General features: G+C 37.5%; 1 protein-coding gene across 1 annotated transcript in view; it reads left to right on the top strand.

Annotated features, from left to right (window-relative positions):
- Nucleotides 1-21,650, top strand: part of ARSB (arylsulfatase B) — a 172,051-nt gene that overhangs the window by 84,161 nt on the left and 66,240 nt on the right. The window contains exon 5 of the mRNA XM_043592749.1: nucleotides 352-595. Within this exon, the coding sequence (XP_043448684.1) occupies nucleotides 352-595 (244 nt within the window). The remainder of the gene's footprint in view (nucleotides 1-351; nucleotides 596-21,650) is intronic.

Genomic DNA, 21,650 nt, shown 5'->3' with positions numbered 1-21,650 from the left:
GTGGGTGATGGGTATTGAGGAGGGCACCTTTTGGGATGAGCACTGGGTGTTGTATGGAAACCAATTTGACAATAAATTTCATATTAAAAAAAAAGGAATTCTTCAGTTTTCATGAAAATAAATTAAAAAGAGAATTTGTATTGTCAATTTCAGTGCCTTAAAATTTCACATGGAGAAAAAACTTCAAAATTATGTATGTCTTCTTTCTCCATAATTTTTTTATTTTGCATAAAATAATACCCACAAGAAAAAAAATAAACACTTTTAAAATTTTTTTTTTAAAAAAAAGAAGTTTTCTGTTCTTAAATGTGTCTAGCATTGTCCTCATGCAAAGACCTAACTGTATTTCAGATAATGGAGGACAGACATTGGCAGGGGGCAATAACTGGCCCCTTCGAGGAAGAAAATGGAGCCTGTGGGAAGGAGGCATTCGAGGGGTGGGCTTTGTGGCAAGCCCCTTGCTGAAGCAGAAGGGTGTGAAGAACCGGGAGCTCATCCACATTTCTGACTGGTTGCCGACTCTCGTGAAGCTGGCCAAGGGAAGCACAAAAGGCACCAAGCCTCTGGATGGCTTTGATGTGTGGAAAACCATCAGGTACTTGTACATCTTCCTTTTTTCCCTCCTAGGGAAGAAACGGCAAGAACAGCCTGACAGGATTGAGTGAGAATGATAGCTTTTGTGTGAAAAATGATAGTTCAGCTTACAAAGCTTAGAAGCTTCTCTAAGATGTAGGATAGGGTATTGTTTGCTCCCTCAGGGGACCTACCCTGTTGTTTGCTGGGAGAGTAGAGAACCAAGCAGCGGGTAGAGCTGGAATGTGAGCCAGGGAGCATCTGTGCATAAGTATCTAATGAGCACCCATTATGAGCCAAGCCCTGTTTTAGGGGTGAAGGAATTAGGAATGAACAAGAGGCAAGATCTTGGCTCTCATGGAGCTTATATTCTAGTGGGGAAGGGCGGGGTGGGGGAGCAGGAAATAAACAAGTAAACACATAAATAAGCAAGGTGACTTCCAGCAGCAATAAACACTATGAAGGTAATAAAACAGTGCATTGTGATAGAGAGAACTGGCAGAATGTAAGGGGGGTACAATCTGGGGAGCAGAACCGGGACTCCGCTTTGGAAGTGATGACAGTCCTTCTCCTGTTTACCGCCACAGTGTAGAAAAATGGCGTCCAAGGTGAGGACATGGTATACACTTTCGAGGGTGCTGAAAGAAAACTATCAACTTGTATTTGTATTTAATTTTATCTTACCCTTGTTTAAGAATAAGCCTTATAAGGTACGTAATAGATGGGCACATATATCTAAATTATAATTACGTGTATATATATATTGGAGGTATTGTTACTGATGGAATGGCATTTGTCTAGTGCAATAGTTTGCAACCTCTGTTGGTGTTACAGAAGGAGAAAACGTGGATGATTGGTCCCTAGTGACCAGAAGGAGACAACCTCCTCATACTCTCCTTCTTCATCCCACTTCAGAGGCCCCATCTCAAAAATAGTAGGGTTTCTATTCTTAGGAAATATACAATGAAGTAGGAGTAAAAGGTCATGATGACACGTTAACCTACCCTCAAATGGTTTAGAAAAAATTGTGTGTATTTCAATACATATTTCAAGATACACGGAGAGATAAAGTGTACATATCTAGTAAAATATGAAAAATAGGATAATCTGGGTAAAGGGCATGGGTGTTCTTTTACCGTTTCTTATTTTTGCAACTCTCAAACCATCAGATCATGACCTGAGCTGGAATCAAGAGTCAGATGCTTAACCAACGGAGCCACCCAGGGGCCCCTATTATTTACCATTTAAACAGAACTCAGTCATATCCACGTCATCTAACAGCTAAGCCAAGAAGTAAACAACAAAACTTCTTCTTTCATTAGTTGTTTTGAAAGTTTATACTCATTATTTGCTCATTCATATAAGATGACGTTTTTCTTTTTCTTTAAAATATTTCTGTCCCTTGGGGCACCTGGGTGGCTCATTCAGTTGAGCGTCCGACTTCAGCTCAGGTCATGATCTCACAGCTCGTGAGTTTGAGCCCCGCGTCAGGCTCTGTGCTGACAGCTCAGAGCCTGGAGCCTGCTTCTGCTTCTGTGTCTCCCTCTCTCTTTGCCCCTAACCCACTCGCATTCTGTCTCTGTCTCTGTCAAAAATAAACATTTAAAATATATATATATTTCTGTCCCTTATCCATGATCTAAACTTGATATGTACACGTGTTCTGCAGTTACTCTATTTTTATTTAATTTTCCCGAGTATGAGTAATATATACTCATTGTAGATAATTTGCAAAGTATCACAAAAGTAATTTGTGATAAAAATAATCACCCAAATCTTACCTGGAAACAGCTACCATAAATATGTGTCATATTTCCTTAAAATATTTCTTAGTATTTTTTACTACCTTTTTTCCTCACTTAATACATCATCAATTTTGATCATGTCATCCAAAAAAACCATTACAAACATTATTTCAATGGCTGCATATTCTTTTTTTTTTTTTAGTTTATTTATTTATTTTAAGAGAGAGCTTGCACAAGCAGGGCAGGGGCTGAGAGAGAGGGAGAGAGACTCCTAAGCAGGTTCCAAGCTATCAGCACAGAGCCTGATGTGGGGCTCAGTCTCATCAATCATGAGATCATGACCTGAGCCAAAATTAAGAGTCAGATGCTGAACCGACTGAGTCACCCAGGGACCCTGAATGCATATTCTATCATATACCTTGATATGTCAACTTAACTATTCCCTTAATATAGATTAATTTTTATTTTTTTATTAATAACACTAGAGTAAACAATTTATTCATAAAATCTCTATATTTTGGATTTTTTCCCACTAGATAGAAATTATTCGAAATTAAATTCTTAAACTAGAGAATGACTATTTTATTTATTTTTTAATGTCACTCAGTTTCATTGCATACACTAAAATTTTTTTTCTTGTATTGAACACAAACCTTGAAAAAGTTTGCCTGATTTTGGATAGTGAAGAGAATAGATATCGAGTTAAATCTGGAGGTTGGGGCACCTGGGTGGCTCAGTCGGTTGAGCGTCCGACTTTGGCTCGGGTCATGATCTCACGGTTCCTGAGTTCGAGCCCTGCGTCGGGCTTTGTGCTGACGGATCAGAGTCTGGAGCCTGCTTCAGATTCTGTGTTTCCCGCTCTTTTCCCCTCCCCCGCTCATGTTCTGTTTCTCTCTGTCTCTCAAAAGTAAATAAATGTTAAACAAAATTTTGTTTAAAAATCTGGAGGTTAATTTTGTTAAAATGTCTATATAGTTCATCATTCACCTGCAAGGCAAGAAGTAGCAATCAGAGATGTATAGTCAAGGAGCGCTGGGTGGTTAGGGTTCTATAGTCCAGTTGAATGGTGTCTGAAACCTTTTTCTTCTCTGACTCACTTAGGACTGGTGAATTCATAAGGTAAGGAAAAATGATATAGTTTAATTTCATTTTTCTAGCTTTATTGAGATATAATTGACATAAAGCATTGTGTGAATTTAAGGTACACATCGTGATCATTTGATATACATATATACTAGGAAGTGATTACCTCAATAAGGTTAGTTAACACATTCATCACCTCCCATAATTACTATTTTTGTGTGTGTGGTGAGAACATTTAAGATCTACTCTCTTAATAAATTTTAAGTATACAATAGTATTTTTTAAAAAAAATATTTATTTGTTATTTCTGAAAGAGAGAGAACACGAGCGGGGGTGGAGGGTGCACAGAGAGAGGGGGACAGAAGATCCAAAGTGGACCCGGCACTGGCAGCAGAGAGCCTGATGCGGGGCTTGAACTCATGAACCTGAGATCATGACCTGGGCCAAAGTCAGACGCTTAACAGACTGAATCACCTAGGTGCCCTATAATACAGTATTGTTGACTATAGTCAGCATGCTGTACATTAGATCCACTGAACTTATTCATGTTATAGCTGGAGTTTGTACCCTTTGAGCAACATCTTCCTATTTCCCCTACCCTCCAGTCCCTGGCAACCACCATTCTATTCTAAGAGTTCAGCCACCCTCTTTTTTTTTAGATTCCAGGTATAAGAGATATCCTGCAGTATTTAGAGAATGACCATTTTGAAAACATTTGATAGACATTATAACATTGCTTTCCAACAAAGTACCACAGTACTTTTATTCCACTGGTGTATGAGAATTCTCATGTACTGTCACAACTTTTCCTTATACAGCTTAAAAAAAAAAAACAAACCTCTGTTAATATCATAGGCAAATTGTCTCATTTTAACTTGAATTTCTTTGGTTATTAAAGAAATTAATTTTTAAATGTTTTATATTCCATTTGTATTTTCTCTTTTGGGAATGTTTGTGACTTTTTACATTTACGGAAGTTTGTGTTTTCTTGCTGAAATCAGTTTTTTGTTTGCTGTTTTGGTCAGAAGGCTCTTTTTCAGCCTGAAATGTGCTATGTATTTTTCTCTAAGTGTAGTGCTTTGATTTTCTTCCATATAATTCCTGAACTGTTGTGAGATTACTGTGTGTGTTATGTTATATCTAAATCAGAGGAGTGGATTTTTATACAGGTTTTTGATTCATGGACCTCTTTGAGATTCTGAGAACTATGAATTTACATATGCACAAAAATTTTGGAAGAATTAATTTTTATAATATTAGACACTGATTACACATTCTTTTATATGTGATTACACATAGAAACATATTTGAGAAACATTCTTTACCAACCTGTGTCTCTCTCATTAATTTTTTAATGTTTTATTTAGTTTTGAGAGAGAGAAAGAGAACGAGCAAGGGAGGGACAGAGGGGGCGGGACAGAGGATCCAAAGCGGGCTCTGCATTGACAGCAGTGAGCCCAAGGCAGGGCTTGAACTCACAAACCATGTGATCATGACCTGAGTTGGACACTCAACCAACTGAGCCACCCAGGCACCCTGATCTGTCATTAATTTTTAATGTAAAAATTAATACCTACTTTATGATGAAAAGGAAATAGAACAAAAAATTCTAAGCAGAGCAAAATTTCAACTTCAACTCAGCATATCACTAATTTCAATGTGAAAACTGTTGTGGTTTGACTTATAGAAGTAGGAGAAAGTTTTGAGTGGTTTTTATATGAAAGTTTTGAGTGGTTAAATATATGGGTCATGCTTGATATCCAATCAGCTTTGATTTTTGTTTCGGTGGCAGAAGTGTTGTAAATCCTGGCTTGCAAAAGCACACCATAGCAAATGGAGTCAAAAGTCTGTAGTACACTTTGCCAAATGAGGGTAGTCTTGAGTTGAGACATAGTTGACTTCAGGGTGAATAATTTCCTCTGTCCCCAACTCACTGAGGCTATTATCTTTGGCAAAGTCAAAGACTTGGATGTTCATCCATATTGCCAGATTTTAGATTATTAAATCCACATCTCAATCTTAAGATTATATTGATTATGAATAACCTTTAAAAGTTTGGCATATGTTTGCTTCTGCCTGCCAAGAAGTTGGAAAAAGTTTGGGCACCCTTAACTCCGGATTGGGGAAAGTCTTTCTTTAGTGTTAGAAGGATACTGACCTCCTAATGACCCATCTCCCATAGAACAAGGGCGCTTCATTCTTCAGCAGCATACATAATATTGACTGCGGGGCTTTAGCCAAGAGATATGGCCAAAAATATTGTCCAAGTATGCTAAACTGTGATTGAGTGGACTTTCCTGTCCTATTTGGAAAAAAAAAAACAAAAAACAGTAAAATTTCTTGCCCAAATTTAATCAAGCATTTCAAAACTTTCCTCTGGAAATCCAGCAAATTTCTATTCAGTAAATGAAGAACTACTTTCATTCTGCTCCTGTTCCTTGATGAAAGATCCTAACAAATGATTCAGCCCCTCTGGCCTTGAAATTGATGCCTCTCATAGCATTAGGCAAGCCATCATTTGGGATCAGTGATGCTACATTCGGCACCCATGACTGCTGGTAGAGAAAGTATCCAGTCACAGTGATATCTGGAGCTTCTTATCCAAAGCAGCAAAAACAAATAGACAGCCAAATGTCAGGGATACTTGGTCTGTGCCCAAGGTTCTGGAACTTTGTTCTAGTCAGATATTTACTTGGAATACCGTTTTCAAGATAATGGTAGTTTTTGAAAATTTCAAGAGGGTCTTATGAACTAGGAATCCCAGTAAGAGAGGTGGCTGTGCTGAGAGCATCAGAGGCCTCACTAGCTAGCTGCAAAGTTATCAGTTCCTCTTGGACCTGCTTCAAAATATTAAAATTTTAGAAGAGATGGCAGTTATGGAGTGAGTGACATCATTTGCAATAGGAGCTCCTTCACCTGTTTCAGTTTTTCTTCGTTCCAAACCACAAAGCACGTTATCATTTCTAGGGGACATGGCTTCTCCAAGTTCTTTCCCCTTCTGTATAGTTTTTCTGCATTTCAACTTGGTAAACAGCCTATAGGTTATTTTAAGACATTTCAAAGGATCAATATATCACAGCGTTTCTTCTTTTTTTTTTACTTATTTTATATTTTATTACACTTAAGTAAACAAAAGCAGAACCCCTAGTCATAATGGTAGGAATGTTTTTTTTCTTTCTCATCAATGGGAAATCCTTCTGGATGTTAGAACGTAACGATAGTGACAATCAAGTATTATCTGATGATGTAAAATATTTTAAAAACTTAGTAACTTTAAAACTTAAAACTTCTGCCCTATGGATTCAACTTCAAGAGGAAAGTTGAAGGGAAAACTCACTCTATACCCCACTTTCACAGATACCATGAAGGCCAATGGTCAATGAGCCAAAGATTAAGAACCTCTGATTTAAAATGATACTTTACTCCAAGTATTACCAAGACCACCCAGACTGATTATTGAATAATTATTATTGAATAATATTTATATTGTTATTATTATTAAATACTCTTTTCATTTTCACTTTATAGAACCACTTTAATTATTTTTTAAGTTCTTATTACTACTGTGATCTGTCTTGGTGCATCTGTTTTAGTCTCACTTAGCTGCTCTCATGTTAGCATCTCACTGTTGTAATGTGTAATGTGTTGTAAATACAAATTTTAGAGTATGTTTAAATACCTGGTAGAAATAGTTATCCACCTGTCCATTCTATTTCCTTTGCAAAGTTTTCTTCACTGTCCCACCGTTTAAATTTTTTTCTGAGCTCTAGAATTATTTTGTTAAATTAAAAAAAACTTTTTATAAATTAGATTGAATGAGATTAAACCCTAATATTAATTTGGGAAGAATGAAAGTATCCAGTCTTATACTTGGATACTTAAAGTTGCCCTTAGCTTACTGATGCTTTTTCATTTTTTAAAAAATTACTTTTCTTCTTTATTTCATTTTGGATAGATTTTATTGCTATGCCTGTAAGTTTATTATTTCTTTATCAGTGGCTAATCTTCCATTAATTCTATTCAGCATATTTTTCATCTCACCCTTTGTAGGTTTTCATTTTTAGAAGTTCATTTGGGTCTTTTTTATGTCCTCCATGTGTCTAGTCAACTCTATGAACATAAAGAATACAGTTAAAGTAACTTTTAATGACTTCTGCTAATTTCAACATCTATGTCAGTTCTTGGTTGGTTGTGACTACATGATTATTCCCTTTACAATGGGGCATGTTTCCATGACTTTTAATCTTTGATTTGATGCCAGATATTATGCATTTTGCCTCATTAGGTGCTAGATATTTATGTATTATTATAAGTCTTCTTGCTTCGTTCTGAGATGTAGTTACTTAGAAATAGTTTGATCCTTCTGGGTATTGCTCTATAATTTATTAGGCAGGTCCAGACCTGTGCTGAGCCTAGGGCTAATTATTCTCCACGACTGAGTCAGAACCTCCCCAGTAATCTACATGGTGCTCTGTGAATCTGGCTGGAGGGAGCAGGTGCTATTTCCAACTCTGTGTGAAATGCTGGGCACTGTTCTCTCTCATCCTTTCTGATGGTTCCTTCCCCAGTTTGGGGTTGTTCCCTCACATACATCTGATTAGTGCTCAGCTAAGTACTTTATGGGACCCTCTGCAAATCTCCTTCTGTGCAGCTTTCTCTTCTCTGGTGCTCTGTCCTACGTACTTTAGTTCCCTCAGTCTCCCTAGACCCTCAGTTCTACCTTCTCAACTCAGAGATTCTGTTGGGCTATTACCTTCCCTTCTCTGCACCAGGGCCTGGAAACTCTCTCAAGGTAGTAAGCTAGATTAATGATCAGACTCACCTCCTTTGTTTCCTACCCCTCAGGGATCACTGTCCTTTCCCTGGTATTCCGTGTTTTGAAAACTTTTGTTTCATTTATTCTTTCTGGTTTTCTTTAGGTTGTTTTAGGCAGGAGGGCAAGTCTACTCTGCCTGCTACTCCATCTTGGCTGCAAGCAGAAATACTCAAAGAAAATTTTATTGTGCCTTTACTTGCTTGATCAAGATTTCCTGCTTATTTTCTATTTTCAAGGGCTTGTTAATTCAATCTGGTATTGTAGACCCAGCTTTCTGAAACATAATATTATGAATCTTATAACTCTTTTCAAAAAGTTTTTTTTCTGCATTCAACTTTGTAATCACCTATAGAGAAATTATATATGTTGATCTGTACGCTTAATTATCTTTAATGTTACCAGCATTCCTTTTATTATATAGGTTCGCCATTCTTCAGTTCCTAATTTTAATTGATCTTTTGGTTGGTTGCTTAATATTTTAAAGTAATTTTCAGCAGAGGTACATAAATGATGAGTTTTTAAAAAAATCTTTGCATATGAAAGAGTATCAATTACCTTCAAGCATAGATAATAATTTCACAATTCTTGCCAAATCTCTTCTCCTCAAGATTCTATAGACATTGCTCTATTGTCTTCTGGTAAGTACCATTATAGCAAAGTTTTCCTACAAACGGAAAAGAAGGCTGAGATTGACATCCTGGTATCTGACAAGGCAGAATTTATGTCAAAATTTGTGGTAAATATAACAGTGGGGACAGTGCAAGTGATTTCTTCCTTGACCTAAGTCTCTAGAAGCATGTTGCTTAATTTACAAATGTATTAGGTTTTCTCTAGTTATTGATTTTTAGCTTAATTCTCTTGTGGTCAGAGGACATACTTTTATTACTGAGTCCTTTGAAATTTGAGCTTGGCTCCACATATGATCTTTTGTGGTGTCTGTGCCATGGAAACTTGAAAAGAATGTGTATTCTGTAGTTGTTAGGTACAGTGTTAGGTTTTTCGTGATGATCCAATCAGAAAATATTTTATTTTAGGAGGTGAGTTTATATATATTGCTATGACTGGTATTTTTATTCCTAGCTTCGTCGTATTGTTTTGTGTTATATTTATTAAGATCTTTGACCTTTGATTTTTTAGTTCTTTTAATATTTAGAATGAGTTACATTTTATTCTAGTGTTCATTATACTAATATCTTTACAGACAGTCCTTGGTTTATAATTTTTTGACTTCATGATGGTGCAAAAATGGTACACATTCAGTAGAAACCACACTTTAAATCTTGACTTTTGATCTTTTCCCCCCCTAGTAATATGCGGTACGATGCTGCTGGCAAGCTCGCAGCCAGTCAAAGCAATCTTGAGAGTATGAACAACTGATACGTGGACAACCATTTTGTTTTTCACTTGCAGTACAGCATTTATTAAATTACATGATGTATTTAACACTTTGTTGTAAAATAGGCTTGTGTTCGATGATTTGCCCTATTGTAAGCTAATGTGAGTGTTCTGAGCGCTTTTAAGGCAGGCCAAGCTATGATGTTCCATAGGTTGGGTGTATTAAATGCATTTTCAGTTTATTCTATTTTCAACTTCAAATGGGTTTATTGGGACATATTCCCATTATAAGTCAAGGAGGATCTGTATATAATTTTCTTAGTCCTCCTCTTTTACTTAGGTTCTACTACCTGGCATCTTTGACTTCTGCTTAGTACCTTCGAGGAAACTAACTAGCGTATTGAACTTTCACCTCTCGTGTTTTACCCTTTCTTCCGGTTTTATTCTTAGTTGTATTATTTCTACCTAATCAGAGCATGTAATATACATGATACTGTTCTTCTATCCTTACTCACGATTTTATTTTAGAACAATATATTCCCTGCTAACCCCTTGTCCTTTTCTAAAATGTTCTCAACTATCTCTTAGTTGAAGGAATTAATTCTTAAATAGATTTCTCAGGATTCTTTGAATTCTTGCATATTTATTGAAGCATTTTCTATAACCTTGATAATTGAAAAACAGTTCAACTGATATTAAATCCTTGTTACATACTTTCTTTGCTTGAGTTTCTTGAAAATGTTATCCCACTCTTTATTTGTTTTTTTTTATGCTGCTGTTGGTAAGCTTAATGTCAACCTGATTTCATTTCCTTTTCAAGTGATTTGGTCCTTTTGCCTGGAGGCTCAGAAGATTTTAATTATTACTATTATTATGATTTAAAGTCTAAGACATTTACTAGCTCTGTCTCAAAGTGATTGTGCTGGGTCAGTTTTCCTAAATGTACAGTGAGTTCTTTCAGTCTGTACATTCAGGTCTTTCATTTCAGAGAGCTGTGAATTACAGTTTTAAATGTTTTACTGTTTTGTGTTTCTTCTTCGGTGACCCCCATTATAGATATTATTGAATCTTATTTATATATCTTTTGTTTGTGTTTCTCTCTGGCCCTTTTTCTTTATTCTAATTATCTTCTCTCTCTTCACTTTTTATCCTTTACATGCCTTCACATACTTTCAGTTATGTATACTATCCCTTCATTTATGAGATTTTGTCTTTTCTTTTAGTTTCTTCCCTTAGTTTGTTGTCAGAGTTTTAAAATTTTTGATTCATGGTATTTTTTTATATTGGCAGTTGCTGATTTAATTCTATTTAATTCATGTTGAAATATCATGTAACCATTTTTTTCTGCTTTGTGGCTTTCTTTTCTTTCTTTTTCTTTTTCTTTCTTTTGTTTTTGTTGTTGTTGTTTGTTGTTTGCTGTAGTGGGGAGAATGCTTTCATTTGCCCAAAAGTTTTAATTCTCATCTCCTATTTTTTAAACTCCCATATTAACTTGGTTTAGATGCTGGGTTCTTTTTGTTGTTCACATGTACATAGGTCAGCCTTTCCTGGACATGATGGGCAAGCAGTCTGTGCAGATGGGATTTGGATAGTTTCATTTATTTCTTAGTTCAAGAGTACCTTCTTTTACTGCAAAATAAAATATACTTTTTTAAAAACAGGGAGGGACACAGAGAGAGAGAGAGAGAGAGAGAGAGAGAGAGAGAGAGAATACCAGGCAGGCTCTGCACTTGTGAGTGTGGAGCCTGACGCTGGGTTTGAACTCACGAACCATGAGATCATGACCTGACCTGAAACCAAGAGTCAGATGTTTAACCGAATGAACCACCCAGGCACCCCAAGAAGTGCACTTTTAAAAATAAACGTTCCCATGGGGTGCCTGGATGGCTCAGTAGGTTGAGCGTCCAACTTCGGCTCAGGTCATGATCTCGCAGTTCGTGAGTTCAAGCCCCGTGTAGGGCTCTGTGCTGACAGCTCAGAGCCTGGAGCCTGCTTCGCATTCTATGTCTCCCTCTCTCTGCCCCTTCCCTGCTCATGCTCTGTCTCTCTTTGTCTCTCAAAAATGAATAAACGTTAAAACAAACAAACAAACAAACAAACAAACAAATAAATGTTCCCTTGTCTTTCTGGTCCACCTTCTTGTGATTCTATGATGCTTGGTTGTTTCAGTAGGACCCTGATCTTTTGCCCTTCCTTCTTTCCCTTTACTATCCACCTTCCAACTGCTCCTGTCAGAATTGGTGCCTGCCTGAGAGTGCCACTCTTGTCCTGCACACTGTCCAAGCCCTTCCTTTTGAACCCTCAGTAACCTGTTCTCTGATCCACTCGGTATCAGAACTGTATCTCAATCTTTTATCACTCCGGGTGGGGCCCTCTATTTCTGGGGTGTATATTTCCAAGCACAATGTGTGTCCTTCCCTCTTGTGCTCCCTGACCCTCTTTTGCATAATCCCAGCCTGACTCTCCTCTAGTTGACACTGGTGCTGACTCTTCAGGCCTCAGATGCTTATTTCCTCACAGCCATCCAGGGTTTAAGCACGTTCTATCTCCCGCGTGTGTTGTAGGCTTTAGCCATGGAGTGATTTTACTTTCTTTCCTCTTCAAGATGGTTTCTAGGGAGAATGTGTAGAGAGATTAAAATTTACATGGCCACCGTTATTCTGCAGAAATCTTGAAACTCACATGTTCTTAGGCCCTTGCTCCAGTTTAAGAAAACAGCCCTAGAAACTCTAGAAGAAGCATGTAAGTGTGCAACCCATATCATAAGTATGGTTATAAGTATGGTCATGAAGATGGTAGGTACTTCTGTCCAGTAGCCCTGCGTTCAAAGACTGCCAAGGGAATATATATGTGTTTGTAAGTTAAAGCAAAATGTTTAAGAAATGATGTATTATTCTTTGATTCTCTACCGACGTTTTTAGTAAACCCGCTTCTACCCTAAGCCCACAGTATGTAGCACTCTGAGGTTTGGTTCAGATTTTTTACCCCCTTTGGTCAGGTGGGTTCACATGCAAGGATGCTCCATACTATGTCTAGTTTCTTCTGTTTCCTCTCGTGGAGGCTAGTGTTTGCTGCCTTGGTGGACATGGGGCGGGGCGGGGGGGGGATGTAACTGGGAGTGAGGGAGGAAAAACCGTGACGGGCTAGTTCTGAAGACAGCTAATGGGAGTTCATTGCCCTTTTTATCTGTAGTGTGATCTCTGAGTCCCATAGTTAGAGGTAGACAGAGCAAATCCATCTTTTTCTGTTTTCTTTGGGACCAGGTTTTGATTCTTATGGTAGAATTCAAGAATATGTTGTTCATGTCTTCAGCACTGGCATTAGTGAAAATCCCCTGGAGACTTTGGCATCTGGTCTTTAGTTTCCAGTGCGCTTGCCAGTTTTCATCTTTTTGTAATTCTTCATGGGTATTATCATGGAAATTGGAAGAAAGGCATATTAGGCCCTGCTGGTTTGCCCTGAGACTAACCCAGAAGTCCTACCAATTATTTTTCAGTAATGAATAGGAAAAGATGATATTTAGGGGACTGATGCAGTTATTCTTAGTAATATTACTTATTTCTTAAGTAGCCTACTTTAAAAATTTAATAAGATTTCTTAATAAAAATATACATGAAAACAATCTCTCCATATATAACTTTATATCAAGTGAATTTAAGTTACATGTTTCCTCACCACATTTAGTCAAAATCTTGTAATTCCCATGCCTAAATTCTTTATTCATGGTTATGTATGCATGTTAAAATGACTTTTTAAGGAACATGGGATTTATGCAAACCCAGTCACCTGGACCCACATAACAAGGAAAAGAAGTCCCTCCAGGAATTTCACTGGTACAGTTGACCCTTGAATGGCACAGGTTTGAACCACATGGGTCCACTTAGACACAGGATTTTAAATATAAATACAGCACAGTACAGCAAATGTATTTTGTTTTTTCTAGTTTACTTGGTTATAAGACCATAGTATATACCACATATAACATATAATACACGTGTTAATCGACCACTTATGTTATTGGCAAGGGTTCTGGTCAACAGTAGGCTAAGTTGTAAGTAATTAACTTTTGAGGGAGTCAAAAGTTATACATGGAGGTTTGACTTCACAAGGGTCAGCACCCCTAATCCTCAAATTGTTAAAGGTCAACTGTATAACGGCTAAAAATGTGACCTTTGTGGTTAGATCTGATTTAGGTCTTATCTCTTCCATTTGTTATTTGTGTGACCTTGGGCAAGTTACTTACCATCTATAAGCGTCCGTTCCCTCGTGTGTAAAATGTAACATTAGGAGTACCTACCTCACAGGCACTTACGTGAGCATTTAGTGAAAGACTATGTATAAAACACCTAGCTAGCGTAGTGCCTGGAATACGGTCACAGCTCAGTTGCTCGAGATGAAGGTGGTAACGATGATGATGATGCTCATAAGGAGGTAACAGGACAGATATTACTATGCGGGTGTTTCTTGAGTTTTTTAATCAGTAACTTTTTTTTTTTTTTTCAAAATCTCATCTGCAAAAATACCATCATGCCTATTTCTATTCTAAATATTTGATACTGCTTTTCAGGGTGTGGCTTTTTATGACAGATGGTCAGCAGCTAGTGGCAAAATGAGTATGGAATTTAATAGCATTTCATTTATTTATGGGGAATGTTTTACTGCCCCACCCTTCAACTAGTTGGAAAATGAAAGTCAAACACTGGAAACTCTATTTATAAATGGACAGTGCTGTGATCTCAGTGTCTGAAACTGTAGACTTTTAGAAAATATTTATAGCATATTGGAAACTAGTCACTGATCAGTGTCCTGTTATTTTTAAAGCAAATCCGGAGAATATGAAATTTGAGATAAGTTAAAATTGAATACTAAAATGTCATCAAAGATACTTAACTGCATACCACATTATGTAAGTTTTTAAGAGAAGAGGGTGGAGGAAATGATTATCTCTTTTGTTAGTGGTGGCATTTGAAGTTAATAGAGATATTTGGTAATAGAGCCTTGAAAATAAGCTGAATGAATGGAAACGTAAGACATTCAAGGCGATAGTGAGGCCACGCCCACATCTTACTAAGGAGACAGTTTAGCATAGTGGTGAGAAGTTGGGAATTCAGGAGTTAATTTGCCTGAGTCTCAAACCCAATTCTATCACCTGTTCAAACCACATGATCTTGCAAATCATTTAGTTTCTCCGTGCCAAGGTTGTATCTATGTCCTAGTGTCAAGGATTAAATACAATAATACATGTAAAGCATCTAAAGTGATATGTGGCACATAATAAATGCTCTATTAATACTAGCTACCGTTATTCAAAGTAGCCTGGCCAAAACAAACTGCAACATAAAACTGCAACCAAACTCCAGTTTGGCTGTTACAGACATGGACGAAACATGCCCATTTCACTGGTTTAGAGATAGGTCTCTGTCATTAAGCGGTCAATATGAACAACATGCTATGGTTCTTTTTCTTCACAGAGTTCTTTGCCTACTTACTGCCATAATCATTAATGTAAGCTGGGGTGGGTAGTGAGCATTGCACAGCAAAGATCTTTGAACAGTCCTTTAGGTGCCTATCTTAAGAAGCTAATTAGAGAGCTCTGCTTTGTCCCTATCAGTCTGGAGCCCAAACATTTACCATAGTAAAAACTTCCATTACCTTGCCATAATAAAATGAGGTCATTTACATGAACTTGTGTGATTATTGAAAACTCATTTCCCACAAACATCATCAGTCATTATTCAGAGATTTAAATTTCACAAATGGAATCAACAACCTAATGAAGATAGTGTTGCTTGTATAGCAAACTACACCATGTCCTTTAATCTGAAAAATAGAGAAAATCCCTAGATAACAGATGACATTATATCTTTTTTATATGCAGTTCATGATAAGTAGACTGTGCGACTTAGCTATTTTTGACACTGATACTTTTCTGAAACAAGAGTCTCACATGGGAGAGAATATGTTACACGTCTTAGAAACTGAAGTTATAGCTACACCAGTATATTTCATAAGGGGAATTCTTACCAGCAAGAAGAATGGTTGGGAATATAAATGTTCCACTGTTCCATATTATTCTTATATGCGTGTCTCAGGTTATAGTCTTGTATGCGTGGTTATATTCTTTCCATGTCCACAGAGTCACGATCCCATTCTGCAATAAAGGTGTTCTTGTTTTTAAGCTACCAGCTTATTTAACACATATTGTATCTCAAGTTTTATGTGTATGTTCTTTATGTAGGCTACCTCATTGAATTCTCAAAACAGTTCTGTAAGAAGGTACTTTTATCCACCTTCTGCTAGTGAGTGGGAAAAAAGGCTCTGGATTATAGAGCCTTGTGGACTTGAGATGAAGACCCTGAAAGGCTATGCCCTTACAGACTGTGTAGGACTGCATGTCAGAGAGTGAGGTCTTGAGAACTGGTCAGGAGGAGGACCACAAACTACTGAAGCAGTTCACAGTCTACTTTCTAGTGCTTTGGTTGTGTGGAAATAAAACTTCCGAACAGTATAAGGTACAAAATTATCGTGAAGTACTACAATATTTGTCACATTACCTATAAATACATAGATACATAAAGAAGATAGAAGCTAACACATGTTGTAATATAACAATAATCTGTCCCCATAAGCATTTATGAGTTTGATGAAGCCACTATTTATGTATAAGATTGTGGTGATCACACATTTGATTTCACTGAAGACTGTGTCATGAACACACAAAACACTTTTTTTTTCCATCTCACTTTGGTACACATATCTCTGGGGAAGAAACTGCATCATATGCAAAACAATTGTGTTCAAGGTACTTATATCCCTATACAGGGGTGTTTTAAAGGGACTGATGGTGGGGAGTTATCAATGGGTTTCCTAACGTACTTTCTGAGGACCTAGGATGTATTTTCAAGGGGAAGCCATTATCATTATACATGGGCTCATTACATAAGTGTCCTAGAAGCTAGTCACCCATCTTTTGCTCTATTGAAGAAAATCAAGAAGTTAGAACATATAATCACATGTGACTTCCTGTAACAAGTCTCAAGATTAGTGATTCTCACCCTGAGCTGTGTGTTAGAATCAGCTGCATTTGTGACAAGGGTACCAAGATAGTTCACCTGGGAAAGAATAACCTTTTCAATAAATGGTACTGGGATAACTGGATATCCACATGTGAAAGGATGAAATTGGATCCCTACCTCACAGCATACACAAAAATTCACTTAAAATGGGTCAGAGACCTAAGTGTAAGAGCTAAAACTATAATATTCTCAGAAGAAAATGTAGAAGTAAATCTCTGTGACCCTGGATTAAGCCCTGGTTTCATAGATAAAACACCAAAAGCAACAAAAGGAAAAATAGGTAAGTTGGAACACATCAAAAATTTTGAACCTTTGTTCTGCAAATGATACTATCAAGAAAGCGAAAAACAAAAAACAAAAACAAAAAAACAAACAAACAAACAAAAAACAAACAAAAAAACCCCCAGAGACTTGGAGAGAACATTAACAAATCATGTATCTGATAAGGGACTTGCATCCAGAATATATCCAGAATATATACAACCCAGTTACAAATTATAAAAAGACAAATAATCCAATTTAAAAATGAGCAAAGTATCTGAATAGACATTTCTCCAAAGAAGCTATACAAATAGTCGATATCACATGAAAAGGAAAATGTAAATCAAAACCACAGTGAGATACCACTTCATACTAAGATGGCTATAATCAAAAAGACAGACATTAACAAGTGATACTGAGGATGTGGACAAATTGGAATGCTCATACCGGGCTGGTGAGAGTGTAAATGGCACAGCTGCTTTGGAAAACAGTTTGGCAGGTCTTTAAATGTTAAATATAGAACTACCATATGATCCAGCAAGTCCAGTCCTAGGTATATATGCAAGAGAAATGACAACAAGGGTCCATACAAAAACTTGTACATGAGCAGCCATAACAGGATTATTCATAATAGCCAAAAAGTGGACGAAATGTCCATCAACTGATGGGTGGATAAAGAAAACATGTTATATCCGTACAATATTCAGCCATTTAAAGGAATGAAGTGCTTGATAAATGTTACAACATGGATGAACCTTGAAAACATTACACTTAGTTAAAGAAGCTAGTCACATAAGACCACATATTCTATGATCCCATTTCTATAAAATGTCTGGAATAGGCACATCTGAAGGAATGCTACAGATTAGTGATTGCCTAGGGCTTCTGCAAGGGTACATAATTTTTATTTAGTATGGGAAAAAAATAAAATTCGATTTTGTTTTATTGGATGTTATTTTATAATTCTGAATACTCTAAAAATATTTAACCGTACACTTTATTTTTTTATGTTTATTTATTTTGAGAGAGAGAGAGAGAGAGAGAGAGAGAGAGCATGGGGGAAGGACAGAGAGAGAGGAGAGAGAGAATGCCAAGCAGGCTCCGCCCTGTTAGCACAGAGCCTGTTTCAGGGCTCAAGCTCACAAACAGTGAGATCATGACCTGAGCTAAAATCAAGAGTGGGATGCTTAACCGACTGAGCCACTCAGGCACCCCCTAACTGAACACTTTAAATGGGTGAATTGTATGATTTGTAAATTATATTTTACTAAAGCTAATTTAAAACAAATTACTTTTATAAATCTGCATGCCCAGGCTGAAGCACATGTCAATGAGATCACGCTCTTTTGGTGGAACTCATGCATCAGTATGTTTTAAAGCTTCCCAGGTGATTGCATTGTGTAGCCAGGGTCAAGAACCATCGCTCTAGAATCAGGTCTAAACTAAATGAATTTCTAATTTAGGAAACGCTGAAGGAGTTCCAGTCCTGTGTAGCAGGGCTCCAAGGGACTTTCTCCAATCTCGCTACTCAAAGTGTGGTCCTCAGACCAGCAACAACCATACTACCCGGGAACCTGCTAGAAATGCAGATTCCTGGCCCCACCTGCTCAAATAAATCAGATCCACAGTTTAAGAGGATCTCCTAGGGATCTGCATGTACATTAATGTTTGAATAGCTCTGTTCCAGAGCAGTGGTCGCAACCCAGTGCCTCTCGGTTGCACACTGGAATCAGCTAGGAGTTCAAAAAAGTACTGATGCCTGGGTTCTGCCCCACAGTGATCTTTCTGGTTACAAGATGTAGTCGGAGCATCTGGATGTGAAAGCTCCTCAGGTAATTCTTTACTTTTATTTATTTTTGAGAGAGAGAGAGAGAGACACAGGTAGAGCATGAGTTGGAGAGGGGCAGAGAGAGGGAGACACAGAATGAGAAGCAGCCCCAGGCTCTCAGCTGTCAGCACAGAGCCTGACATGGGGCTCAAACCCACGAACCATGAGTTCATGACCTGAGCGAAAGTCTGGCACTTTTCTGACTGAGCCACCCAGGTGCCCCGCTCCTCGGGTAATTCTAATGTGAGATAAAGTGAGAATAACTTCAGTTACAATATTGTTCGGAGGCATTTAATGGTGAAGAGAAGATATGATAGTTAAAGGTAAAATAAATACATAAATATGTGGAAAAACTGCAAAAAAAAGTAGAGGTTATTGGTGACAAAAATTTCCAGAGGCGCAGAGAAGAAAGGATGGCACTCTGACGGCAGTGCAAGAGGTTTGCCCTAAAAATACACAGGAAGAGGAAAAGATAAAAAAAGAAAAGCCTAAGCATTTTTCTCTCCAGGTACAGGAGTGAGATCTTTTATATGATTATTAGAGACTACTCAACTTTAGATGATCAAGGATTTGTGAGCCTTTAAGAGTATTTTAAACTGCACTCAAAACAGGTGCCTGCTCATTGAACTTTCCTCTCTTTTAATCTGAAAAGAGAATGTCAGTTTATTAATCCAGTGGTAGAGATTTTTCTCCCAGTAACCAGAGCGCTGGAGTCCAGTTTCTTGGTTCTGGGGAAACCGAGTTCCTCCTGGGAGCTGAGCCGAGTCAGGGAGGTGTTTATTCTTCCTTCCAGGCATCGTCATTATTGGGCTACACCTCTATAGTGACCAGTAGTTCTCTGCCCTTTGCTGGTCACTTGAGAATCATGACTTTAAACTATTCCCTATGCAATACTATGGAGCTTGCAGGGCTGGTCTTTGAGATCCCCGTTTATCACCCGACTCCCCAACACCCCTCACCTGCCAGGTTCTCCTGTGTTCTCCGGAGGCTTGAGTCCCCTTCTCCCATCCAGCATCAGTGTGCTGTGCCCTGGTCTCCACTGCAGTGAGCCACACGGTTTCTGTGCCTTCCCGAGTGGATGTGTGTATGTGTATATGTGTGTGCATAATCACTTTCGTGAAACTGTACCGGTAACTTAGTGCAGCATAGCTGTTAAAGGAAACCCACAGTCCCTCCCTCTCTCCCTACCCCCTTGTTTCCTTCTCCCTCTTCTTCCTCCTCCCCCTCCACCCCCCCCACCCCCGCCTTTTCTTCCTCCATCTTCTCTCCCTCCCTCCCCATCCTCCCCTCTCCTCCCCTCCTTCTCAGGCATTAAGACCCTGCACCCATTATTGAAACAAAGCCTTTAGTGTTGAGATTTGAGAACCCAGTGACTCTAAACCCATTATTGTGTTTTCTCCGTTTTGGTAAAAGCAATCCTGTTCTTAAATGTGCATGGGAATTCTCAGACTCCTGAGAGGGAATTATATCATCAATCGTTGTGATAACTACATTGTAAGTAGGTAGAATACAATCACATTCCAGAAGTTAACATGTTCAAATATTACATGTATGTCCTAGTTTGGATAGTTTTTCCTGTCTTTAAAATCCTGTAAAATATCTGAGTTTTCCCCCTTGTTATGCTTTTAGATGTGTTTGTGGGGCCTTGGAAATTTTTAGAAATTATATACTACTTTTAAAAAATCTTAAAAATGTCCCAATTATCATAATACATACTAGTTATAAAAATTAAAAGTTCTCATAACCTCACTCCACCCATCCATCCTCCCCCCCCCAGTTAAAAGTTTGGTGTATATTTTTTTTCATATTTCCATAATTACTTCCCATGTAGGTATGTATCTTTTTAAAAATCGACCTGGAGATATTTCTAAAATCCATCATTTCCCAAAAGGCTAGCCCCAGGGAATTAGTACATGAACTTGTCTGGGCTTTTAATTTATATTTTGAGGGGGAGTAACCCAAGATTTATGGTATTTTACTCAGTCCCTAAATGTACATTTGGTTTCTTTGGTTTATTTAATAAATTTCTTGGAGTGACTAAGGGTGTTTGATCACTGTTTTATTCACTGATCACATACTGTCTTCTTGCCTCATATCCGTAACCACATCCTTTTCAAAATATTCCAATGACTACATTTTAAAAAGTAGTATCATAACATGCTCAAGAGAATTGGTTGTTTTTTGTTTGGGTTTTGTTGTTGCTTTTGTTCCTATTTGCATCCTGGTGATTCTGCCTGTGGAGATTTTTCCAGGACCTAATCCATCACCAGGATTACTCACAAACTCAGGTATTCCAAACGTCATCTCTTCTTTGTAGTTTCCTTATTTTGAAATATCTGTGACTCTTCTGAATAATGAAAAAAATATGAATGAGTAACATACAGAGAAACTTTTTTCTAAAAGTTATTAGAAAAATATCCTTTATTTAACTGTGCCTAATGCTTTGGGGTATTCCAGTGAACTTTGCTTTTAAAGACAAGTGGTTATGTACTAATATCTTGGCCCTGACGTTTTTGGATATTTTTTTGAATTGAATGAATTTTGTTTTGTTTTTAGGTAGTCCAGAAAAATTCTATCTTTATTTTTAAGTCACCTTAAAATTTTAACATGCAGATTTTACTTAGCTAACTGTAAATCTCATCAATAGTATTAACTTTTTCTGAATGATAAGACTTTATAAAATGCATCCATTCTGATTTCCCCTCCTGACTTACTTGCTATTATTATCATCCAGATTTTAACTCTATTTACTTTGAACCCACAAATTAGACATCATCATTATCATCATCATCATCATCCTGTTTAGATTTTCTCATGTTTACCATTTTCTTTGCTAATCGTGCTTACTTGCATTCAGAGTTTCTGGAATCAAACTCTAGTTCCTTTCATTTTGGACTGGTTGACAGTCTCCAGGACAATCAGATAGTTAGTTG

This window comes from Prionailurus bengalensis, chromosome A1 (assembly GCF_016509475.1).
Source record: "Prionailurus bengalensis isolate Pbe53 chromosome A1, Fcat_Pben_1.1_paternal_pri, whole genome shotgun sequence".
Lineage (NCBI taxonomy): Eukaryota > Metazoa > Chordata > Mammalia > Carnivora > Felidae > Prionailurus > Prionailurus bengalensis.
The sequence above is the reverse complement of the archived record's forward strand: the minus strand, read 5'-3'. Positions and strand labels throughout refer to the sequence as shown.